General features: G+C 40.5%; 1 protein-coding gene across 4 annotated transcripts in view; it reads right to left on the bottom strand.

The window, feature by feature from the left end:
• Positions 1-27,129, bottom strand: part of prkd3 (protein kinase D3) — a 51,373-nt gene that overhangs the window by 17,736 nt on the left and 6,508 nt on the right. For all 4 annotated transcript variants that reach the window (XM_074692148.1, XM_074692151.1, XM_074692150.1 and 1 more), the window contains 2 exons: positions 4,780-4,918; positions 606-737 (listed from right to left, as the gene is read on the bottom strand). In XM_074692148.1, coding sequence (XP_074548249.1) covers positions 606-737; positions 4,780-4,918 — 271 coding nt within the window. The remainder of the gene's footprint in view (positions 1-605; positions 738-4,779; positions 4,919-27,129) is intronic.

The following is a 27,129-nucleotide window of genomic DNA, read 5'->3' as shown; positions in this document are numbered from 1 at the left end:
CTATATCAGCCATATTTTCCCATAAAATGCACATCATGTGAATCAGAGAGAAACATTTCACCCTCTGCTGGAGAAAAAGTGGGAACTTTTTTCCAATCCAGTTTATAAACAAAGATTGAAATGGAGAATTTGAATTTGAAAAAAAAGAAAAAAAAATTGTCAAAGACTCCCTATTTTCATATTGTCAAACAAAAAATTCTGATAAATTGATTTTTATTTTTCTTGTCCCACCCCTAATGATTAACACAGTTTATAGTGCTTCTAAACTTAATATCAGTCGTGTTGAAATTCATTGCATAACCCTTTATATTCTACTTTCTCATAAATCAATTACAGAGCCGTGTTGCTGTAAGATAACCATGATGATTCCATTTGAAAGTTTGAGAAATAACAGATTTCATCATTAAACTGTTGTTTTTGATCGAATGCAAAATAACAACAGCATGATATTGGCATTACTTATCAAGCCAGCCCGCATTATCAGCCCCTGACCCGACAAGCACAAATCCTGCTTCAAGTCAACTCTCTAAGTTCCTGAATTTTACCTGGAGATTAAAACCCTGTCACCATACTGCTCAAAAAGTGTTGATACAAGTGTTTCTGACCTTCACATTTGAGTCCTTGTCGTACGAGGCCCCACAGCATCTCCCCGCAGTAGTCACAGAAGGTGGGGGCCTTGTAGGAGTGAACGTACAGGGCATGGGGTCGGATCTGGAAGTCTTCAACTGTAGCTTGAGCTGGACAAAACACACAAATGGCACGACATGAACTCTGAGAGCAGAATAAATCAGGAAGGGGGCTTGTATGAAGATGAGAGATAAGTACAATAAAAAAAAGGATGATGTGAAAAATGAAAAGGTTGTTGTTGTACAGAGTTTCACAGGCTTGAGTTTAATTCCCAATCTCTCATCATTTGAGGGTGTAAATTTAATTAAAAAAAAAGGTGAGATGCTTTTTGAGTCATAGACTGTTTTTCAAACCGCCTACTACACTAGCAGTGCCTGCTATTGAGGCCGAAATTCACTATGTAGTAGGCAGTATGCCAAAACTTGCAAAATCTGCAGTATGCCAAAAATCCCCAGATGTCCTACTGATCCAGGAAAATTTCTCAGAATGTAACAGACCAGTCTACCTGCCACACTTTTTCCCACAATACACGGCGCTAACACTTTTTGTCAATGCAGGTGGCAGGTTTCAGTGAATTACCGGCATCTACTGGAATGAGTCAGCATTATAACTACAATACAACAACACTAATGTTAGACAGTCCGTGAGATAGAAGTGAAGTGATGAGAGGGAAACACGGGTAAATCTTGTCACTTCTAGTTGTAAAAGAGTTGTTCGCTTCTACAAATTTATTAAGCCCATATAAACAAATAGTAACCTTCTTTTTTAAACATACGCAGATTTTATGGAAGTGGTGTTTCCATCAGCTGTAAAAATAAAAAAATTAATCCCTTCCAGATTTTATAAAATAAATGATATAACTTTTGGTGTAAGAAATAAAAAATCAAATATGATGATTCTGCTGTAATATGATTAACAAAATAACTAAAATGTCAGGACCATATATGTTTTGTATATTTTTAATAAAGGAAAAAAAACTACATCAGTTGTAGCTCAGCCCTCTGAAACTGAATACCAGAGTAGTATACTACAAAACAGACCCAACAGAACATTCACAGGTAGTATGCAGTAGGTGGTTTGGAAAAGTCTCAGTTTAAGTGAATGCATGTGTGTTGGTGCTATGTTTGCAATTCTCCAGTAGAGGGAGCCAAATCAGCAGAAACAATTTCTTTAATGAACGATGACACACCCAAAAGGCACAAGAGGAATCCAGAACGACCCTCTTTTATCAGTCAGTTTCATTAAAATGAAAAACACCAAAGCAGATGGAGATGAAGATACTCTTGCCTCTCTCTCTGTTTCCTCTTTGTGCCTGTTGTTTTGAATCAAACGGACACACTGAGCTCATTGTTGGAAGCAAGAGTTGTTTAGTCACGGCTGTGAATCACCAAAAGATGTGAAGATGAGTAAGATTTGGAGGTGACTGCTGAAACCAAAGCTTCTCTTCTCTGAGTTTAAACTGGAAGAGTGTTCCTAGCTGTTCCTGTGCAATCATTTATGCGGCCACGGCTGTCGACGAGGGACGCGGTTAATCTTTACTCTCGGGGTTAAGAAGCAGAACCTGTGTGCCTGTGTGGTGCCTGTGTGGTGATGGTGATGTCATCGTGTGTGATTGTGTGTGTTACTTCATTTCCTGTGAGGTGATTCAAACAAACACATATTCTTTTGGATGACTGAGGACATTCTCAGCTGCTGAAGCTGTGATGAGGTGCCGAACCATCAACAGACATGTGGCCTGTAACAGAAAACATTCCCTTCTTCTAAGAATCTGCACATGCTCCTGATAAAGACATCTGAACAATATCTTTAGAGAACATCTAATATTTAAAAAGTTATTATTCTTCGTTAAGATTTTACAGGAAACTTAACAGTGAATAAAAGTCTTTCAAGCTGAATCTGACGGATCTTTTAGTAGGGGAAACCAAAAAATCCAATGTTCTTCATTTTCAAATTACTTCCCAGGAAAACAGCAGTAAATTCTCTGAGGAAATCATATAATTTCAGACCATAAACAAACTAAAGGAACCATTTCTCTCCATTGCAGAGAAAGAGATGGTTGATCAGCATCTACAGCAGGTCACATGTCGCTGAGCGAACATAGCTCCCTGGTAGCTACACATGAAAGGCAGCATTCATGAGCTTTTTCACACACGTCTGCAAAACAACTGGCTGCTTCTTAGCAGTCACAGAGTTATGTAACGCTTGTTTAATTAGCTTCAAACAACACCAAACGTTAGCTCAATGAGGGTGTTTTTTTCTCGCAGCACTTCACGCCAGTGCACAGGCTGACATGAATGCAGTATCTGTTTGCTTTGAGGTGCTGAGTTTCCATTTCAAGGCCACAAGTTTCCATCTTACAAAAACATATTTATGCAAAACAGGAGGGGAAATATCAGTTTCTCAAAGGCTGTGAAAGTGGGTGGGAATTTAAGGGAGTGTAAAACAGAACAAAGGGACAATTGGTCAGACCTCCTGGGCAGAGATGGCCTGTGCAGCGTCCGCTGTGTTCAGGGCCGCCCCGCACATCAGAGTGTGTTTACACTCAGCGGGTCTACTACAATCACTTACTGCAGGAAAAACAAGCTCTCCTCTTTGAGACGGCGGCCAAGAAAAAGCCACTTCTGCCTCTTTCTCGCAGCACGAGAGAAATTCAGCTCCTCTTTCTCTCCTGCAGCCACAGGGAAAAACTGAGAGGAAGATGACAGGAGACAAATTGCGGGACAGAATGGCTTCATATTTTTTCTCTGCACCAAACGAAAGGATGAGAAAGGTTGATCTCTCAGTTCATGTTTCTCAAACAGTTATCTTGCATGTGACATGTAAAGCCCTCCCAAAAAGATGGGCCGAGTTTCTCGAGTGTCAGGATGAAATAAAAGAAACAGCATGTGTTGAATATGTAGCAAATCTGAGATCCAGCTTCTCGTCTTTCATTAGGGTGTATCTCAGGCTGTAAATTGTCAGGCTCCACTGCTGAGGCTTACACCTGCAGACGGATTTGTTGAGGTAGGGGGGATTAGAATGAGAGAAAGCGAGGAGGGAGACAGAGCAACAGAGACTGACACAAAAGAGAGCACAAGATAAACACAGACAGCGAGAAACAAAAAGAAGGAAGTTCTCCAGTCTTTAGTCTACATTCCTTTAGCCCTGCTGCCTGAAGTATCCTCAGATCCTGAACCTATACAATCATCCCCTGCATAAATCCCTGCAAACAATGCTCCCAGCCCAGGAGAGAGGGGGGGATATTCAGCACAGGTGGTGTCAGGTGCTTCCCAGTGGAGACAGATGGAGCAGGAGAACGGATTAGAGCAGAACAGATATTCTAAGCCATTTGTTGGTCTCAGCACCGCAGAGGAAGCTGATTCATTCATCACAGGAAGTGACAAAGAACAGCCAAGCACCTGTGTAGCTGTTAGAAAGGTGCAAAATTTAATGGAAACTCATTTTTTTGTTCAAATGGAGCAGAGTTATGATAAAATATGATGAGCGGGGGAGCATGGAAGAGGTGTGACTCATTTGATTTAGCAGAGCACTTAAAAAATTGCACAATGATTATTCTATTTCAGCAGATATGATTTAGTGAGCTCACTGTAACTAGACACCAGAGACTGTGTTTACTGGAGAGGGTGTCAAGTATGACAAGGCAGACCAAAATCTAACACTGCAAACTTCCCTTAGTTTATTAATCTAAGGACATTGTTTGGACTTTAAAACACTGGCTCTCTGGGATTTGATGGCTTGTTTCCCCGTTTTGGAAATCTAGAGAAGCCCAGATTTTAAGTGTTTCTTTGGACAATTCAAATGTCCAAATCGTTGCTGACATTTCAACTGACATGATTGTTTTAAGAGAAATAAAAACTGCCAAAGAGACCAGCTGCTGCACTCCAAATCCAAAGACTCCTGCTGGGTTTCCCACAGTTTACACAAAAGTCTTCAAACTAAGACTTTCAGCTTTTAATACAGACACAGTGTAAATATTTCCTCCACCAGTCAGCTTCCATGGAAAGTAAAGAGTGAAATAATATCAAAGCTTTCAGAAAAAGCCATTTTACTTAAATGCACAGATTGAGACTTTCATTAGTCTTCTAACACATTCATAGCAAGACTCAATGCATCACTTGACAGCACAGTTTCAACTTTCACTACAGCTCTTACCAGAGAGCACCACTTCAATCAGGTCTCCTTCGTGGATGTCTTCAGCTGACGTCAGCCGCTGCAAGATGTTCTCATCGCTTAGGTCATGGCGGAACAGCAGGATCTTGTCGTACATGCCGAAGAAGCCGCACTCTGGAAACTGGAGAGAGATGGAGATATTAATTAAAGATACAAGCAAAATGAGTAAAGCATTAACTCTGTTCCAAGGCTGTTGAGTAATGATGGAGATAATCTATGAGTGCAGTGTCTAAGAGTAATGATTAGTTCACTGTGGTGGGTCCATATCTGAAACATCAACCAAGAGACACAAAACAATGAGGAAATGTGATTCAACTTAGTTCCTTTAAAGGTCCCATGGGGAGTTTTAGCTGTTTATAAAACAGAATGAAATTAATACTGGTAACGCTGTATGGTGTTCAAGAGCAAACAAGGTCATCAGCGTATAGAGTAACTGTTGCTATATATCTCTTTCAATGCCCAAAAACACTGCCAGAGTAGGATGAAGTCAGCTGCTCAATGACAAAAGCAGAATTATTGGTTTACAATTTTTGGTGACATCATCTTGCATGTTTAAATGCATATGTAACAGTGTACATACATTTGTTAAATATCCGTTAAATTTGGGACACAATCATTATTTTTCCATATTTGAAATGACCCAGGGGAAGTTGACGCTGTTGTATTTCTGCGCCTGATACGGTTCGGTGCAGTCTTTCATGTCTTTGCTGGGGGTAAGTTGGCCTTCTGTTCGCTCCGTCGCATCTTCCTCACTATTTATCGTAAGTGTACACAGAAAGCATTAAAAGTGTAAAAACTAATTACGTATTGTGACTCTGATGATAAATGTTTTCAGTTTGAGTGTTTTAATGTCTTTGATAAGTGATAACAAACTTGAAAACAGCATGACTAGCATAGAAGTAGTTAGCTTCTAATGAGCCAGATGTGCACGCTGCGGTCTCATCTTTTGATGTGAGTTACGCATTTTTAACGGCAACCTGGAATCAACAAGGAAACAAAATGTAGCAAGTAAACTACCACGAAGTGAGACTTCTCATACTCCTTAGGGCAGTGATTCTCAAAGTGGGGTCCCAGGACTAGGGATGGGTACCTTTCACATTTGAAACGATATGGTACTGATGCAATCAAGGAATGTACTCAATGGTACCAATTTTTGGTACTTTTTGTGTTTATGTGGTAATAAATATAAACTTGTTTAACAATAAGATCTCAACTTTTTTTCAATTTAACATAATTATTCTTCAATATATAACCTTGCAATGCTGTGTTCATGTCCGGCATGGAAAATCACCTTCTCTTCCACTTCCTCACAGTCACAAGGATGCATTTAGGTACCTAAACATGGTACCTTTCGATGTAATGTGAATCGTTGCCCAGTACTTTTGACTGAATTTGGTCGGTACCTAATTTGTACCTAATTTGGTACCCATCCCTACCCAGGACCTCCAAGGCTGCGTGAACCACAGCTGGGTTAGGATAATTTAAAAATGACTGTAAAAGTATGCAACATGATTGAAAACACATCAACAAACTGGAATCTCTTGCACCAATAAAACTGGCTGTTTTTTCCATTACTCCCAATCAAAGTAGTTTAATGCCATGAGATGAGTTCTGATGTGATCTTGACATGTCCATCACATCATAGTGTGCAATGACAACAAGACAAAGCACAATTACAACAACTTTACACAACTTTGTCTCCATTTTTAAGATCAAATACTGCTAAAAAAAAAACTATGTTCTATGACATTCAATTTGTCATCTGTGTTTGTTTACATCCAGGTTGTAGAGCATCATATCATTGTAGCAGTGACCTTTGACTGGGACTGCAGTGCTGGCTAGTAGCAGGTGGCTACCCTTGGACACAGCACATGGATTTAAGCAACAATAATAAATGTTTTATTACTAAAGACCTGCAACTCAGCAGTCCCTGGCAAAACTGGGGTCAAGCTTAACCTGGGTGGGTCAGACCTGGAGCTGAACACACTGATGTGTAACCATGTTATGATGAAGAAGGGCAGTGGTGAGGTGGCGGAGGGGGACAGAAAAGGAGGAGGAGGAGGAGGAGGAGGTAAACATCCTGAGAGAAGTTAAAGAGAGTCAGCTCTTAGGAAGTACAGCATTGAGTCACTTCCTGTTCTGTGTGCAGCCCATAGCATTTACAGAGTGATGATCTTGGCACAAAGTGTGCAGACACAAAACTTATAGCTATACCCACCAAAGGTTGAGTATGTACATGATAAACTAGAATAAATGAAAAAGGCTATTCTTTGAGCCGTGTGTCATAACAACACTGTGTTAAATTTTGCTGAACAAACTGGTGGACAGTAGATGGATGTCTACTCACCTCATGACTTGTAACAATTAAACAGAGATTAGGACACAGCTATGCCACTCTCACAGTTGAGCTCAGTCAGTGCCAGTCAGGCTGGTGCTAAAGGATTCCACCAGCTGCTTCCCCTTGAACCAGGGTCACACACAATGGGCCACAGAAACAATACTACTACGGCCCAGGAGCGCCTGAGCTGGCAAAGCGTCTGGGCACGGGACACACAAGACACCTGGAGCATTCCCACTGCCAAGAACCACAGATCCAGAGACAGTGAGACAGATTGATGGCTCAGGAAAACATGGGTGTATCAGATGACTTGTGTCAACAAAACCAGAAGAATGATCTGCGGGAAGGCAAAAATTTGAATCTGCACAGAAACTGATGACAACTGAGGTCTGTTCTGCTCATTTAGGCAGCAAAGGGGATGAGTGGTTGAAGCCTTGCTCAAGAAAAATGCACTGGGCTCTGGCTGCTTAGCTTAGCATCTATGAACTTTCTATAGGTTCACTGGGAGTAGACTTTGCTTACCTTGGAGCACATATTCACCAATAATTGCTAGGGATGCATAGTAAGCACATTAGACCAATCAGTAAGTAAACAGTTACTGTTTCTGGAAGAGACCCGACAGCTTAGAGCTTTACGTGTACATTAAATTCACCTCCAGTGTATTGGGCTGAGATAAGAGAACTATGGGCTTGTAGCTCAAAACCAAAACTGATCAGTGAAGCTTTACATTTAATGTAAATTTGGTGAAGCAACTACTCATGTAAATATGGTAATTCAACTTCAAATAAACTAGAATGTAACATTACAGCATGATTCATATCCTCAATTTACACCATTACTTGTGTGGCCAATTAACAACATTTATGCACTGAGGTTATGTAAGGTAAAAGCTTTTATGTTGTGTTAGCATACATTTAAGTGTGATATTATTGTGTGCCCTGAAATCCTTTTTACAATCTCTTCATATTGCTGCAAGTTATGTGCAAATGCTTAACTTTCTCTACCAAGCTGCAATAAATAAATAAATGAATAAATAAATAAACTAGAAAAGCACTCAGAGAGCACAGACCACCACAAAGCATATTGTGATTGTCACCAACACTTTAGTCCTACTTTAATGTTATACTCCCTTTCAGCAGACTGTCTGCTACAATTTGCTGTGAGTTGCAGGTTTGTACCAAAATTTGTTGCCTGACAGTGTTGAAAATGATGATGACCCAGTACATATTTCATATTCTGGATCTTAGTATCCAGAATATTACCAAGACCTGGATCGTACTTTTACATCCGTCTGAAATTATGGTGACCTTGTCTTGTATTGTTTTACAAAGCAATCTGACCATTTATGGTGGAGTTATATACATATATGGTGAAAATAGCCCTATCTCACAATGATAGAGAATCCTTTAAAAAAGTCCTGGATCCAGACGGTGATCCAGATCACCTCCAAAATTTAATCACTTCTTCTTTATCCCATTTTGAACATTTCCTGAAAGTTTAATCAAGACCCCTTTGTTACTTTTTGAGTTATGTTCTTCACAAACAAACAAACAAACTCTTCCAAAAACATAACCTCCTTGGCAGAGGTAACAAATACAGACTGGGAATGCCAGAGTTCATGGTTTGGAAACACCCTCTCGGTCAACACATGAGCAAGAAGGGAACCATTAAGCAATAGCCGTATGGTGAGCACTTCAGCTACATCAGAACTACTGAAAAACAAAAGACGCTGGTGGTATGAAGAGAGAACATTTTGCTCCGAGTATGAGGCACGTGCCTGTCTGATGGAACATTTCCAACTCGCTCCCTCCCTCTGACATAACTACATCCTAAACTCTGTCACCCTGTGGGGTGATTAATGCTACATGGATCATACCAACACCACCACAGGCAGCCAGCGGGGGGCATCCTTCCTGAGCTGGGTGAAATGTCAAAGTGGGTTTTCCTCCACTTGTCGGCTTCCACGCCCACACGAAAATAACTCGTCGATACCCGAATCTAGCCAGCTGGAGTTGCCTCCTCTAACACAGCCCTTTCCACTGTACAGCCCAGGTCTCATTTCAGAGCAGAAGCATCTGTAAGCTCACACGCATAGGCTGCAAGAGCAGAGGACACTTCTTTTTCCATGCCTCATTAAAGCAAGAGGAAGCCAGAGGTAGTAGAACAACGGGTTCAGGGCACATGTTCTCCAGATCATACGGATAAAGTGATAATTGATGGCTACACTGTGGGTGCATGAAAGCTTAACGCTGAAATCCCAGCATACATGCATGACAAAATAAACCTCCTGTACACTTATGCACCCTCATACACCATATCCCACACATGCTACTGCATACATCTCCGAAGCCCATAGTGACTAAGCATGTCTTTTGTCATCTTCAAACACAAATCCATTCAGCCGAGCAGCCGCGACCACACACGCACACCAAAGACCCCAGCGTGGAGGAGCTGTGTGTGAGGTCCACAAGTCAGGCTGGAGAGACGAGTGGAAAGGGGCTTTGCAGTAGTAAGCTTTTGTTAAACGAACTAATCCACCATTGATATGCTAAATCCTGTTCTGAGGAAAGAAAGTTGGAGGAAAGAGAGATGAGAAAAAAGGGGACATGACAGGGGTAGAGGGAGCCAGGGAGCGGGACAGATCTGAAGTATGGTCTCATTGCATCTGAAGCCAAAAACAAATTACCTCAGCAATGAAACAAAGATCTGGCTGGAAGAACAGAGTTTGTCATTTAGCACTGAGTAACAATGATGTCTGCACAGCGAACACTATTAGCTGCTCTGAAAAGCTCAAAGTGATAAATTAGAGTTGTGATCCACAAATCATAACTCAAACATGTTCTTCTCATGACAAACGTTACATCAAAACTGACAATAACACTGCAGGTTGTGCTGAGTGCTCTGCAGATTGTCTTTACCAGAACTGGAAGACGACACAAAACCAGCGTGTAAGGGCGCTCAGTTACAGAAGACAATGACAAAGAACGTCCACATGATTGTGTGGTTATACTTTTGTGTTTTGGTGCCTGTGTGATGTGTGGAGGAGGTGGGTGGCAAAAGGGAAGCAGTGTTGAGAGCGGTGCACAGGCTCTGACAGATGGCCATGTGATTACAGTAAGGAAAAGTATGTTGCTTGACCCCAGGCTGCCTCACACCTTTATTGGTCTGGCAGCGGGCCAGACAGATGTGGAGGACAGCTACAGTAAAACATCCAGATTAGTCTGCAGGAGCCACAGCTACAGATGCATGTGCAGTTACAGAAAACAACAGCCAGCTGCAGAAACACTATATCAGAAAACGTATAAAAGCTGAAGGTTAGCACAATGGCTCCTTAAAATAAGAAACTGAATCTTTTGGCTCAGTGGTTTTACAAATGTGTCCTTTTCTCCTTAGTTTTTCGGTCAGCCTTTCGTCCATGCTTATATAGTGTTTTGGGTCCCAACAATGGCTCCATTCACAAACTACTTCAAAGAGGATGCTTTCAAAAATGCCAGTTTTGTAATTCTGTATGATAGTCATGTGATCTCTGGCTGAACGCTGTCATGTGATTTGTTTTCATAATGATGGCCTATGCATTCTTTTACTCTGTGAATAACTAATCTGATACAGCCCTCATTGTATGAACTTAAAAAGTATCCACAGAAATAAAAACTGCTGTCTATTTTAGCGAGAAAGCGGTGGATGAAAAGGGGGATGAAAAAAGGAAGAGGAGAATTACATCCAAGAGGATTTATCATGCTTTCCTCCAGACCAAAGACTTGAAATCTTGTCGTTCTGTATCCGCATCCACACAGTACTAAGTCTGAGTAAGTAGAAAACACTCATTCTGCCTAACCCAGATCTTGATTCCACAACAACAAATCCTGTTTTGATGGAAGTGAGCTACCCAGAGACAAGGAAACACAGAAGGGGTTTCACAACAAGATTACACAACCATCAGGGTTGCTATATTAGCTGCCCATTCATGGAAAGATGGATTTCTAATTGGTCGATTCTGATACTTGAAGTGCTTTCATAAGACAGCTAACCATTATAACCAAGATTCATTGATACCAAAGCAAAAAATAGATATTTGATGGTTTTTCCTACTTGACTGCAATGACTGATATAATAATACCAATAACAATGCCATCCAAATGGGTGTGTCACACTCTTTATGAAGATTATAGCTTGGTGACGCTTAAAAAAAAATGTCTTAGACAAAGGGGAAAAAGGCTGGGCGATTAATCTAAAAATAATTAAAAAAAACAATAAGAAATAATCAAAACTGTCTTTTAGAGGTTCTAACCAACGTATTGCTGTGTCCATTGTTTCAGTTTTCCCCCCTTGTAATTCTCTCTACTAAAGCTGCGTTTCCACCAAGCAGTCCAGGTCGGTTCAGTACGGTTCGGGACGGTTTGGTACAGTTAAGCCTGATCCCGTTTGCGTTTCCACAGCAAACTGTGCCCTCTCGTGGTGGGCGGCGTGTAAGCCAGATGCCAAAAGATGCAGCTGTTAAACACAAGTGTGATGCCGTAGCAGCTTTCTTCAACAAAGAAGAAAAATGTGACACAGTAAACAAAGAGCACAGATGGAAGACATGCAGCATTTCATCCTCTCTGTGATTGTCATGTAGCTCTCTGTTACAAAGTGTAATCAAGCTTTGTTTTCAGAGAAGTCTGTGTGCCTGTGTCTGTGGGGTAAGTGACGATTCTTTTGACCAATCATCGGTCTGCAGTGTTGTTGCTCCACCTTCCGATAGCGGATCGGTTCAGTCTGGCACCCATACGAAAGGGTCCCAAAAAAGTAGGCCGGCTCGTCTCGGTTTTTAGGGATCCATCCCGGGATAAGTCAGTGGAAACGCCGCAAAATGCGCACCGTACCGAGATGAACCGAACCGGTCTGCTTGGTGGAAACGCGTAAAGGAATATTCCAATCTCTGGTCTACATGAGCCGCTATAATCAAACAGAATAGTCACGGGGGGGCATGCGCAGACAAACGCAAACAAATGTAAATAAATTGGGGAATGCCTCTAGTTGCGTCATACATCATATCTGAGTATGCGCTGAAAAAAACGCACCCTGACAACTTTCCATTTGAGTGAAAACATGATACCTCAATCGGTTTGGAGAAAGGAATAATCTACCTCTGTGAAGTTGTCAAACTGCGGCAGTGTAGTGCCATCTATTGGTGAGAAGGGCTAACTCAATGTAATTTTTTTTTTTTTTTAATTTTCTTACACAAGTAGATAATACAATCGATTTCATACTGTTGTTGGATTCTACAGGATTCAGAACAGGAGCGTCATGGAGGAAAACTAAAACACAAAGCCGAGAGCACAAAGTGAACAGCTCGGACCCAAAAGGAATTCTGTGTCAGTTCTTTGGACACACTTAGGCCATGACAAGGCTGACATCAACCAAAAAGTAGAGATACCTGTTTCACAAGTTAAAAGATATTTTTTACATTAACACAACTGAATTAAAATGATTTATTTTGCTTTCAAGAAAAAAAAAACGTCTTTTTTTTCCAGGAAATTTTGGGTGTTTTTTGTCACAAAACATTATCATCCTACCTGTGGCTGTTATCGATTCCATTGCTTCAATAACTAACTCTTAGTTGTCTGTGTATGATCATTTCTGTGACTTATTTCAAAGTCATACAAATATCAACAGAATAAACTGAATGCATTAACCAAAAGTGAGGCAGAAGGTTTATTGACTGTGATTTTGATTTTTAGCCATACTTGCCCAGCCCTAAAAAGGAGGTTATTGGATCCCAGAACTGTCACTGATCCAAATCTAAAGCTCAGACAATATTGCACGTTTTCCTCTACATATAAGTTGCCCTATTAAAGCTTGCACCAAGGGGTGAATGAATCTATTCAATCACCAAAAGGACAGAGGATTATCTAACCTCCTCACAGAGAAAAAAATATCTCCAGGGAATTCTTCTCAAGGTACTGGCCTCTTATAAAACATCGAACCACCATCAGGAGGTAAAAAGAGATGCTCCTTTAGCTGGAGGTGGCAAGATTAACAGTCACAAGATCAGAATGATACAAGTTTCCTCTTTTAACAGATAAATGAGCCCATTGACTGATTAGCCTGAACTTGTATAATAGTGATAGAGCACAAAGCCTGGGTCAGGGGATTTTGTTTTGTTGTTTTTTTCTGTTTGATATCCAAGGAGAGCCTCCATCGTGTCTCTGGGGCGCTAAATAAGATGGTTCTTGGATCAAATGGCATATGGTAAATGAAAAAAACAACAACTTAAAGTGAGGCAGATTTAATAGGCTACATGTGCAAAACCGATGAACTCGTGAAACCAAAAGTTTGAATAAGCCATCTCGAAGGTTTTCACAATAGGAAACTCTTTTGTGCTCATGTTAAAACAATGGGGAAACCATCAGCTGACTTTGAGGTGTATGTTAATGGCCACAACAAAGGAAAATATACTTCAATGAATTGTCAAACGAATGCACTGGAAAATCCAATTATGTGCCCATGCAAACTTTAGAGGGAAATTGTAATTACTTTGTTCAAGTCACATCAAAGGCTCTGTGGAAAACTGTGTCAATCTATTAAAGTCAACAGTGGAAATGTATTTGTTTTCATTACTTATTATTGAAGTAGTACTGAGCAAAAGTTTTCCAGCAGTATGGCAAGACGCACACATGCCACATAAATTATAAACTGGGCATAGATGTGAGCATTGACATGTCAACTGAAGTTCAGCATCAAGAGAGGGCAAACTGGAAGCACTTTAGTTTTCCAGTGTTTTCTTCAACAGTAAGTGTTTCTAGTCCTGCACTGACAGTTTCCTTTTCATATGACTGCTTAATTTTTCAATAAATAACTTATAACTTGGAGGTAGTTTTAAATAATATTTTTAGTTCAAGTCCTAAATGTCGCTTCTCTTTGCGAGAAATGAATCATCCCAGTTCAGGAGCTAACGAAGAGGGTTGGAGTTTGACAATAACAAAGAGAAATGCTGGGTAAAATATTGAAACAGCAATTTAACCTCTTAAGACCCAGCGTCTACAAATGTGTACATTACATTCCTGCTTCTCAGACCCATGATACTTCATTTTTTCAAACTTTGACTGATTAGCCACATTTAGGGACACTACCCACATCATCTTTTGGTGATATCACAACATTACACCCATTTCAATTAATAAAAGACATATTTAAGTTAGGGATGGGTACCGAATTAGGTACTTTTACAGGTACCTACTGAATTGGATTGGAGTACCAATTCACATAAAAATCAAAAGGCACCATGTTTAGGTACCTAAATGCATCCTTGTGACTGTGACAGCATTGCAAGGTTATATATTGAAAAATAAACAAGTTAAAATGAAAAAAATGAGATTTTATTATGAAAAAAATTGATATTTTTACCATATAAACACAAAAAAGTACCAAAAATTGGTACCGTTGAGTACCTGTATCAATTGCCAGGTACCAGGCATCGGTACCGTATCGTTTCAAATGTGAAAGGTACCATCCCTAATTTAAGTACAGTAACACTAATAACTAACAACTAATAGAGAACTCATAACACAAATAATCAAACTTCCCATACAAAGACCAAGTGTAGTTATTATGCTTAGAAAGGTGAATTAAAACTTGCACACTAGACAAAAGCTCGGGTCTTAAGGGTATTATGTCCTCCTGACTTATGTGATTCCAAAATTGATACTCCAAATTATCAGTATTCCAGTTGAATAAGTAGAGCACTCTTAGCTGATTTCCCTGCCAATTTGATGTATTGTGTTACTGCTTTGTCATACCAAGTGATGGTGCAAATAACATTAATGAGAAGAGAATGATTCAGAGTCAGTTGGTCAAAGAAGATACCAGTACCAACAGGAGACTGGAAGTAGTGAAAAGAAGCTAAGAGATGTGCAAGCCACTATGACCAACAAAAATTTAAAAAAGGAAATGTTGAATGGGGATGGCATTCTTTTGTCTAAACTAACGTGATACTCGAGACTTAGAGCAGTGATCCATAAAGCAAAAGTTTCACTGAAAGCCACAGAGAAAAAGAGGCTGACTGAAACAGAGCAGGGCCTGTATGCACATCCAGACACCAGTGATGAAAACCATTTGCACTGATGGTGAAAAAATCCTATTGTGAGTCACTCTGCATTTCCTACACCTAATAAGGAATGCATACACAAAATACAAAATGACCACTTCATAAAGCTTTAATTCAACATATGAAGCACAAAACTTTGTAGTTACACAGAAAATATGCAAGACAAACCAGTAATGCAAAGGCAAAATAATTAACACTGTCTGTTCTGTATGCAACTTGAACAAAGAGATTAATAACCCTGTTTATTTAAAAAAAAGCAATTTATTTAAGGATTGAAAAAGAGGTGATATTTGTGATTAAAATACTAACTATAAAGTTTTGTTACATTTCGGAAATGTTCAGACTTAAAAAAAAACACATTTGTTTTAGCACTGGGACCTGCTGACCTATTCATCAAGATGCAGAAAAAGAAAATAATTTTTCTGGCAGATAAAATTTCTAAAATAGTGGGATAGGAAAAAGTCTGTGTTTCTGTAGCTTTGATAATTCTGTGACTGTTCATTTGGATTCAGACAATGTAATGGGATATGGTGTGATATAGAGGAAACAAACAGTCTCCAAAGCTAACAGAAAATTCATTTACACCCATCTGTACAGCTCACTCTTTAAGACTTTGATCTTGTTCATTTCTTTGCTTTGTGCTGAAAGGGAAGTGTTAAAATGAACAGTTGCTGTTTTAACATGGGTTAGATGCCAGAATATTTCTTGGCTGGGAGCAGAAACTTCCTGGAGTCTGTTCTGGTTATCTGGCAACTTTATGGTGGCGACAAGACTCCAGAAAGCCAATATATCTTGCCAAGAAAAATGAACTAAGTTGGTTTCAAAAATGAGTAAGCATGTTTCCAAAATGTTGGATTAGTCCTAATATCTGTCCTGGTCAAATAAAACAAAGTGTAGACAAACTATGTGATTAATTTTTCTTTAAAATTTGGATAAACTTTTTATTACAGAACAATAACATTTAGTTATCATGGGGTTGTGACTGTAACAACTGCTTCATTAGACATTCAACGTTTTAAGATAAAGCTGTCTTTAGAGTTTCTGACAAACATAATCACAGTGTGTACTTTTTATTTGCTCATGAAACTGTCAAAAGCAATCATCTAACATTTATCTCACACATTATCAGTATTAGTAGAAGACTTTCTTAGTGATATTGAACATTTAAGCAGAAAAATGTGAAAATTAGTTTTAAGTTTCATATTCATGCTTTTACAGACCTTTTACTAAAGTAACAACATATGTCAGAATTATTTCCAAAATATTATAAGTAAATACTTAGTTAATATATAAAATCAGATACATTTGGTCTCATGTCTCTATCATACTCAACCCATTTGATACCTTGTCGACTGATACCTTTGGACTTTCAGGGATAATGAAAGCATTCCTATAAATTGTCTTTCATATAATTAATCTATCTAGGGGGTAAGTTATATATTAGCTAGGGATTAACCTATCAGCATCTTTTCTCCTTGATATCAACCCATACTTAATATCTGCCAATACCAAGTCCCAATCCAATAGAGAGAGATAAACTTTGTTAAAGGGGTCATAAAGTGAAGTTGCTCACTTTTTTTAAACAGTAATGAACAGTAAAAGATTACAGCTAAAATGTGTCTTATACTTTTTAACTCCATTTAACTTGGTCCATCTAGTTTTGATGTTAAAATCATCTAATCTATTTTACACTCTCTCCTGTTTGATGCCCCCTGAACTTGTGTGTATGCCGTACAGCATGCTAAAATGCTAAAATACAAGGCTGCTCTGAACAAAACTCTCACAAAACGATGTAAGGCTAGGAACATAAATATTAGACACTAATGCGACTGTTTCATGTTTGTTTTCCTAAATTAAAATTTTAACAGACCTGAATCTCCATAGTAAAGGAATCGACCATAGATAATAGAATAGACTGTAGTGCATCAATGTATTCATGTGTGGCTGTTAGACTCTAGATTGATTTATTTATTTATTTATTTATTTGTTGACATTCCAGCCAGGGAGATGCTAATTTCAAGGTAATGGACTGTCCTGCGTTTGTTTTAGCCTTTTTAACCTGCACGTCCCTTGGGAGTTACCAAAAGGTGCTGCAAAGCAGATGTTATTGCCGTAATGTGTCTGGCTGCACATGTTTGTGGCTGGTGTTCCACACCAATGTACCATACACTATTTTATTATTCAGTCTTTGAGTTTATGAGGTTGGGTGAACTCAGAGCGCTCAGTTATACTGATGCATTGGCATTCAGTGGCAAATTATGCTCTAGACAGCTAACAGCAATGATCAGATGAGGGTATCTGTTAAAATGCTGATCATTTAAAAATACCCTAATCTGATACTTGGGCTAAGAGCCCTAATTTTGTTAAAACTGTCTTGTCAGAAGCCTTTGCGCCATTTATTAGATTCCACCAACCAAACAAAATAGCTGTCACATTTAACCCCCTACTGCTTGAGTTAATAAACAATTATAAAAAATAGATTGTTTTTATGTGTTTTTGCATTTTAACAGTAGTTAAATTAAGTGGAGATTGTTAATTTGAGTATAGTTCACACACGTTATATTATATATATAGACATGAGAAGTTCATCCCCTGATCAATATATTGTGACATAGTGGATTTGATACGATCTTTGGTTTGTGTAGAATATGAATCAATGGGTAATAATGAGATACAAAGGTCATTTCAGCTGCTGTTAACTATTTCACACCAAGAACCCGTCCATCTCAGATTTCATTGGGGACAAGGTGGGGACAGGTTTGCCAGCCTATCTGTGGCCAACATGCAGAGACAGACAACCATTCACACACACTCGCTACTCAACCTGGCACGCATGTTTTTGGACAGTGGGAGGAAGATGGAGTATCTGGAAGAAACCCAGGGAGAACATCTAACATCATCAGGGATTTGAACCAGGAACCATCTTGCAGTGAGGGACCCGGAGTAACAACTGAACTATCAGGCTGCCCCCTAAAAGGATCCAAATATTTCACAAATATGTTTCCAGATCTCCTGCCAGTAAGGCACAATGACCTGGCAAATGAACATTTCCTTTCATCAAGAGAGATGTCTGTAGCTGTTTTGCAGATATTATACTCATGCAACATTAGAGGGTTATGTAAACTGCATAGAAAGTGATATTAATGGTGAATTAAACCATTTGTTTCTTAGTTCGTTGAGCCAGGACAAGGAAAATATGATACCGTAGCTGGAGGTGGGAGAGAAAGAGAGTGGAGCTTTGTGTGACTGACTAACAAAGCACTACAAAGCAGGCGTGTTTGGCCACTAGCATGATCAAGCAAACTCTCAAAAACATGAGCTTCTTTTCCGCTGCGAAAGGAAGACTCCACTCAGAGTAACCGTCTGAAGCTGCCACATACAGCGGAAAGGAAACTCATCTGGTAGAAGAGCAGCAAGAGAAGCTGTTACCTTCTCACTTCACAGACTAACTAACCTGTTTCCTTTCATGTGCTAGAACATGGCTCATTGAGTTGTTGTTGTTTTTTTCCAGTAAAAGCCTATATCACCGTGGAATGTTGTTCCAGACAAAAGATTGAGTCTGGATGACAGCTGATGCTCCACAGGGCTCATAGTTTCAGCCAAGCGTTAAATCAAGCTTTACATGAAACACACCTGGTACCATTCAGTCAATTTGGATGTGCATCACACCAGAACAGCACACTTTTGAAACCAAATTCAGCGCACAAGCAGAGAATCTTCACTGTCACTCAGCTGCAACTCTTCCTACTTTACGCTGTTTTATGCAGAGATACAGCTGCTGAAGGAAACTAAAGGTCTCATAATGTGCCAAGTGTTTCATCTTTTGGTTTCCTTTGCATGTGTGCATATGTGATTGCAGCCAATGTTACAGCGTGTATGTTTCTACATTTCTGCTGCATAAGAGGTGGAATTCGAACTCTCACCGCTGAGTCCAGGTCTACTACCTTACCAAGACCACAGCATAGTTTTAGACTCAACACATGTCATCCTAAACCTCTTGCAATCCTCAGAGGACTCCAACAAAGCTATACCTCTTACTGAATTTACATCAACAACAGTCGCTGTGTGTGTAGCAGCCAAATCTCTTCCCAGTTTTCAATCCTCCAAAGAAAATCCCTCATGATTTCTCCAGGCATTTGATTGTTCACATTCAGAGAAAGAAAACTCTTCTGTTATACTCTGGGGTTAAGAACAAAAAGCCTTGGAGCAGATTGGAGATAATGGCGATGAGGTCACAGCTTGGTTTCCAGCCACTGTATCCCCAATGAGAGCCAGGTGGCTTATGGCCTAATTGCATCAATTCTTTACATACATGACAGAAACGGTCTCATCCCCTTTACAACGATCGTGTCCTGCATGTGTGGGCGTCATCCTATGTGCATCCGTGCATGAGTATAACATGTATTAACAGTGTCCAGAGGCCGAGTAGAGAAGAGGAAGGCTGAGTCAAAAGATCTAAAGCCTCTCAGGAAGAGAGCAGTGTGATCTAAGACATGCTTGGCCAGGCCCCCGCACACTGCTGATGAGTTATAGCCCCGCTGCAATCCTCCGCCAGCACCTCCGCCTTTACGATATACTGCAGCACACACTCCATCTCCCCTCCCTAGCCTTGAGAAGCAGAGAGCAGCAGCCAGATTCACCTCCACACAGGGCAAATAAACAGGTGAACCAGGGGAGAACTTCCACGAGATTGATGGTGACGGTGACAGCACTTTCTCTTGTTCTGTCAGAGAAGGAGGTCAGAAGGTGCGGGGTAACAGCAGGATGTAGGAACATGCTGCTGTTGCTCAACACAGACATTAATAAAGTGAGCAGGCACTAACAGCTCGTGGTTTCCCTTTCAGAGTGATTAATAACAAGTTCTTACTCATGCACACAGCCTGCTGTTGAATGAGAAGTTTCACAGAAATACGACAGAATCTTTGTTAACTTGAAAAAAAAAAGAATAAACTCCTATTTAAATACTTAAGTTTTAACTTTCTTAAACCAAAGATGTCAAAAGTACATTTCTCTAAATCTGTAAACACATACACTAAAATAATGGCAAGTGCAATATGAGAAAAAGTTGTTTGAACACAAGCACACAAACTGAACAAGCTGTGCTGCTCCACCAACCACAGCAGATTGGAGAGCGGGAGCAGGGAGAATTTGGAAACAGGGAGCGGCTCTGAGGGGAACGAACAGAGCAGCGAGAATCCCTGGAGAAAGACACACATCGTCTAAAGGAGTCATGCTGAGTGGCTGACTGTTTCCTTTGGGTTTACAAATGCTCAAACAAACAAAGGCAGGATTGTAATAAAACTACTTATCTTTCCATCTCCCCTGCAGTCCTTTTTTTTAAAGGAAACTGTGCTTATGAAATAAACAGCTCCCAAGCACTTATTAGGACCTGTTCTCTCCAAAACACAACATGTCTCTTGTTGTATTCATGTTGTATTGACATATAATTGCACTTCCCCGGCCACCTCCTTATCAGTTTGTCAGATCACTCACTACGCTGAAAGACAGGAAAGGCAAACAGTGCTGAGAAAACAACCAAGAATAAGACATTCTGCAACCTGCTCCTGCTGCAGGGATCAATATTACCGCACTGATATGACTTTGGAGCAACAACAGAGGCCATGTGGTCTTCTTTAGAGGACAGTTTTGGCAAAGATCAGGATTATATCATCTGTTTGACTAACCCTTGATTTGAAAAATCTTTCAATCAAATGAGTGACATTAGTGATTAACCAGGTCAAATAAACACGGGTTAATGACTAGAAAAGGGCAACGTCAGTGTCAATGCAACTCTGCTCTTTTAGCGTTTTGTCATGGCTGAAGTCCTGTAAGTGTGCTGAGGTTGTCAGCAAGTGCAGCAGGGTGGAAAAGGGTCTAAAGTGAGGAGAAACTCCAGCGTTAATGAATAAATTAATAGAGGAAATGACATGTCCTCTTTCTGTGAACTTTAGTATGAAACAGTTACAAATTTATGAATGGAAACCGGTGGAGCTGCTCAGGATGTAGCTCCTAAATCACCACACGTGGCTGGCTTCACAAGGACAAAGTCACCAGGATTCATGAGTATTAAATGATTCCACCTTACACTCAGTACAATCACAATCAAAGCCTGTTCAGCCAGAAAGAACAGAGATTGGAGTGATGCAAGATTATATCCCATCAGTTGTATGAGATAAAAGTCCCATATTATGCAAAAATCAATTTATTGAGTCTTTCAGTCAAATTTGTGGATCTTTGGCTTTCCCCCCAGCCCACAAAATGTGATATTTAATGACAAAACCTGTATTCAGTAGTGCTTGTGAATGTAAAATCCTGACCTAAAACGAGCTGTTTGGATTTTAGGGATTTGCCGACGTCAGCGATTCCCTTTTTTGACCAATCAGGAGCAAGTCTGACCTGAATGGTCCACCAGAGCAGATACCCCCGAACCCCCTCCCCACCCACTCCTCTCCCCGCTGCTGGGAGGAGAATGCCAAAGTTGAAGAGCCATCACCGCTTTGTTATTGGCTGTAAACGGCCACATAGTTCCATGCTCAAGCTTCCCATCCCGGAAGAAGACAAGACTAAGTGCCTAGAGTTCATTTATCAAGGAAACTGATAAATCCGCCAACCATCCGCCAACAAACCTCGGACCCTGGAAATGTGAGCATTTTAAATGCTGTGTGCTGTGGAGCAGATGTAAGAGCTTTTCCTCAGTGTCACCCCTGTCTCTGTGTTAGCTTCAGGATGCTAACTTTAGCTGTGGTTAGCCTGTTGTTTTAGCCTGTAATGTTACGGTAAACAAACTTCGCTGTTTTCTTGACATTGTGCTCTCAGAGTTCGTGGCGCCGCTCTCAGTGACGCGGAAAAGCGGGGCGGTATCAGCGGTGGCTCATTTACATATGAAGGCCACGCCCACTAAATCAGACCGTTCTGAACAGAGGGGCTATGAGAGCCTGGAAACAATGCTGCTGTGCTTCATTTATTGGCTTTTTGGACCAAAGCATGTTACTACCATTTCATGGAGACATCAGTGATCCATATTAAACTACAGAAAAGAAGCATAATATGGGACCTTTAAGTATCATGAAGGGCATTTGAAGCAAGCAGAAGCACACTTAGTGGCAGGAGTGGCCTGCTGCTGATGGTCTGGCGTTGCCTTAACATCAGTGGTACAGTGGCCACAACCTTCTCTGTGCCCTGTGTGAAGCCTGCCAAAAAGGCCGTCCCAGTCGCCCCTACTCCCCCCATCCCCAGAGAGGACCACACTCTTCTCCACTCTGTCATTGGCTCACTCTTGTGGCTGAGCCCTGTGTTCTGCCTTGCCACTTTACATTTAGAGGAGAGCAAGGCGGCAGAAATGTGCACTACAGATGGTAGAAATTACTTAGCTCACTTAACATCAGAGATATTTTTCCCCTTTTTTCTTCTCTCTGCCTTTTCCACAAATTACTCCAAGACTGGGGTAATTGATAGATTCCTTGTGCTGGTAGGGTTCTGAGTTGTATATGGAAGACTTCTATGACTATATGGCTACTATATGGTTTTGGAACACACCGGCACGGCTACAAATGAATACCCAAAACCATCTAATTTGGAAAACAGCTGAAGCCATGACAGTGTGTATTCAAAACCTATGCAAGCACTGAATATTCTGACTTAAGTGTGAACTGTTTTTCTTAGAGTAGATGCTGAATGTGCTTTCCAGGAAATGTCTGGCCTCATGTATATCACACATAAAGCCCTGTGCTGCTGGGGTGTCCTCTGGGGTGAAATATGTCTGCCAGCTCCATAGGAACATGCAGATGTGGACTCATGCTGTTGAAGGGAAGGGAGCGAGGGAGATGGTGGTGATTTATTTCCCGTATGTGTCCCCGTATGTTTCAGTTAGTTTTGGTCAATGTGAACTGCAGTCTCTATTTTTTCCATCTGTACTTGTCTTTCTTGCTTTTTACTCTTTTATTTTCTTACCCTTAGAACTTTTTATTCCATTACTCGCCTCAAAAGATACTTCTTCATAGACTCACTCATTTTTATTCAGGTTTTAGGTGAAGAGGCTGGTCAGCTTGCAGTCATATGGATTCCATATTTTAAAGCTTAATGACCAAAAAAAAAATCTGATCAGAAGCACAATTATCTTTGCATAGCAGTGCTGAAAAGCTGATATAACACCAACATAAAAACACATGAGTGCAAACCAAACAAAAGCAGTGTCTCTGCTTTTACAACTCTGTGTAATAAATCTTTTGAAAAGAACGTTAACGCGATCACGTTTTCCCTGCCAAGCGTAAAGTTACCTTACATCACCAGAGAGATATTACTCCGAGGTTATGAAAAATCAAAATCCTTCTGTTGTTATAACTCTTTTTTGACTGTATGGTGTCCAGCTCAGCCTGTGTCTGACTCAAAAAGGCCTTTGTCTCACTAATTACAGAGGCAGCTGTACAGACCTCAACCAGAGCTGGGAGTTAGAGACCTGTGGCTGAGGCAGCTGCTTTACACAGCATTTCCAGCTGGACTGAAAATACAGCAACATCCTACAGACAAATGCTAAATCTAAAGCATTCATTAAACCAACATTAAAGGAAAAGATTTAATGTTTTTTCCATTACCTGTGCCAAAGGGAAATTAGATTTTTTTTGTCTTTTGCCAAGCTTCAGCACTACTTTGAATGCAAGAACAACTTTAATTAATGCCAAACTACACAGTAAAATCTAGGTTTATATTCAACAAGCTTGCTGCAAACATATCCAGTAAAAGTCGTCTTTATTGTATACCATGGTGCCATAAATCTTGAAAGCTCAGCTGTTTTATTGCACCATTCCCATTACAGTATCTGCAATAATCTGTCAGATGTTCAGTGATACCAAAGCAAGTGTTTAGCTTGAAATATTTCAGTTTCCTAGCAGTCTAATCCCACCCATCTCGAGCAACATCACATCATCCTTCAAAAATGCCTGGCTGAAGAGGAATGTTCTGTAGCAGGCTGGCTGGCTGGCTGGCTGGCTGGCTGTCCAGGCTGACCAGCTGGCTAACTGGGAGTCATTCTCAGGGAGTCGTGAACTTTTGTCCCGCCACTGCTCCCTTGCTGGCTGCAGGAGAGGACTTGGGCGACACCAAACAGGAAGTGCTCAACAAGTGGAAGCTATGGATGTTTATCTCGCACCATTCATCAACCCCCAAAACCAGACAGAGAAGTCAAGACCCAACCAGTAAAACAAGGCTGGCCTGACTTGGAGCTACATGGAGCTATAGGAGGGCTGTTGATGGGCCATCGTGGGTTAGATCTTGGCTTGATGGTACCCAACTGGGAGGGTCTCCACCACCCACTGGCTGGCTCCATTCATCCTTTCTCACAGTCTTCAAGGAGCCTGGCTTACAGTTGATATCCTTGTGCCAAGTGGTGACACTGAAACATACTGTACTTGGAAGTGTTTAGTAGATTGCTGCACCAGGGACCACAATAACTCCTCTAAGAGACCAAGACTGAAAATATCAGGATTACGTTGCCCAGGACTAAGGTTGACCCTAACCACTAAATTCGGTAAAGGTGGTCGAAACCACAACTAAAAATCAAACCTCAGACTAGAGCACAGAGAAAGTAAATCTATGCTTTGGAAACCGGCCAAGTCATGTGGTGGAGTCTTTAACAGGAACAGGAATGACTGTATAAAATCCATACAGTATACAGCAGAGTGCACAACTCCCTGTCAAACAATAAGAGCGATTCAAATGGAAAAGGTCCAGGAATGATGTGAAATGTCAACCTTGAGGCCATAACACATTATATACAGTAAATGGGAGTAGAGACATCTGGAATTTTCTCCAGCTGTTCTGCATTCAGAGTTCATCTCATAAAGCAAACAGGCTTTGGTGTGGAGAGATTTCTTGGTGTCATCAAATTAAAGGCTCATTACAACCTGGATTGAAATGCTGGTGTCTAGTCAAGACCTCACACACTGTTGCCTTTTAATAAGTCACTAAGAAACATGAACACAAAAAGAAAAAAACAAACAGATCTTTTAAACAACTCACCAACAACTGTGAGTAAAAATTTAGCAGAGTACAACACCAAAAGGCCCTCCCTGGTAAGAGTAAAAACATACAAGAAACAGAGCCACCTCTGCAAAGCATATTGTGTTTGTCACCAACACTTGGTCCTACTTTAATGTTATACTCCCTGTCAGCAGACTGTCTGCTACAATTTGGTGTTAGTTGCAGGTTTGTACCATAATTTGTTACTTGACAGTGTTGAAAATTATGATGACCCAGTACATGTTTTATATTCCGGATCTTAGTATCTAGAATATGGCCAGGATCTGGATCGTACTTTTACGTCTGTCAGAAATTATGGTGACCTTGTCTTGTATTTTTTTGCAAAGCAATCTGACCATTTATGGTGGAGTTATATCTATGTATGGTGAAAACAACCCTATCTCACAATGATAAAGAATCCTTTAAAAAAAATCCTGGATCCAGACAGTGATACAGATCACCTTCAAAATTTAATCACTTCTTTCTTATCCCATTTTGAACATTACCAGAAAATTTCATCAAAATCTGTTCATTACTTTTACAGACAAACTCTCCCCCAAAACACAACCTCCTCGGCAAGGGTAATAACATCAGGTAAGAAAGATATTTTTACGTACAATCTCCTCTACCCCCACTTGTCCATCAATCACCAGATTGCAGCATAATTTTGGGACCCCAACAGTAGGGAAGGGTACCGAATTAGGTATTTTTAAAGGTATACTGTCTTAAGTACCAGGTACCAATTCATAAAAAATCAAATGGTACCATGTTTAGGTACCTAAATGCATCGTTGTGACTGTGAGGGAGTGGAAGAGTAGGAGATTTTCCATACTGGACATGAACACAGCATTGCAAGGTTATATATTGAAGAATAAATATGTTAAATTGAAAAAAATATATACTTTATAATTAAACAAGTTGATATTTTTTATCACATAAACACAGAAAAGTATCAAAAAACGGTACCGTTGAGTACCGGTACCAATTGCCAGGTACCAGGTATCGGTACCATATCGTTTCAAATGTGAAAGGTACCCATCCCTACCCAACAGAAAGGAACCCAAAAAGTTGGATGGTCACAGATCAATTATTTCAGTGCCACTCCTAACTTTTGGTAGTGGAAACCCCCACAATCCTGTACACTACTGAACCAAATCAAACAGGACCTCTTAGTGGAAACGCTGCTTAAAGGAACATCATCTTCCAGCATGTAAAAAAACTGCACCTGGATCTCTGCCCTGCTGGCAGAGTAACCGAGACCAACATAATCAGTAATGAGCCGGACAAATTGCTAAGCCACAAGGTTACAGGCTACCAAGACGTCCATTTGTATAACATCATGGTCCATATGCAAACTAAATCTCCCTCTGAAAGTTCACAACAGCTGACACAGCAGAAAACCTTGACAATGAATGGACAGATTTGCGTTGGAAGAAGAATCCCTGTTTGTTGCATGGCTAAGTGGTGAGTCACTGGTTAAGCAGGCCAGCTCTCAGTGGAGGAAACAGCAGCACGAAGAGGGGAATTCACTCTCATCCAAAATCTATCTTCATACAGACACTACCCCATGAAGTCTAAAGCAATTTTCCTGCCTCCCTTCTGCTGACTGACACCTGAAGTTCTGCTGACTGGAGACATCCTGGGACAACTGTCAACAGCTAAGCCAGGGTCAGAGATCCTCAGCTGGAAAAGTTGGCCAGGATGGACAGACTTTGTAAAAGGCTTACCATTGTCATGCATATTTTAGAGCAAGAAATGAAGCAGGGATGGCCTGGAGAGCGCAGAAGGCCCACAGTCATATTTTCCATTGATATTAAAGCCATATGGCTGGATTTCATGAAATAGTTGAAGCAGCGCACTGTGTTTGGCAGTGTTTAATAGAAGAAATACACGA

Source organism: Halichoeres trimaculatus, unplaced genomic scaffold (assembly GCF_033239565.1).
Source record: "Halichoeres trimaculatus isolate MK-OKI-2021-1 unplaced genomic scaffold, fHalTri1.1 fHalTri1_scaffold_17, whole genome shotgun sequence".
Classification (NCBI taxonomy): Eukaryota; Metazoa; Chordata; class Actinopteri; order Labriformes; family Labridae; genus Halichoeres; species Halichoeres trimaculatus.
Note: the sequence above shows the minus strand (reverse complement) of the source record. Positions and strands in the feature narration are given on the sequence as shown.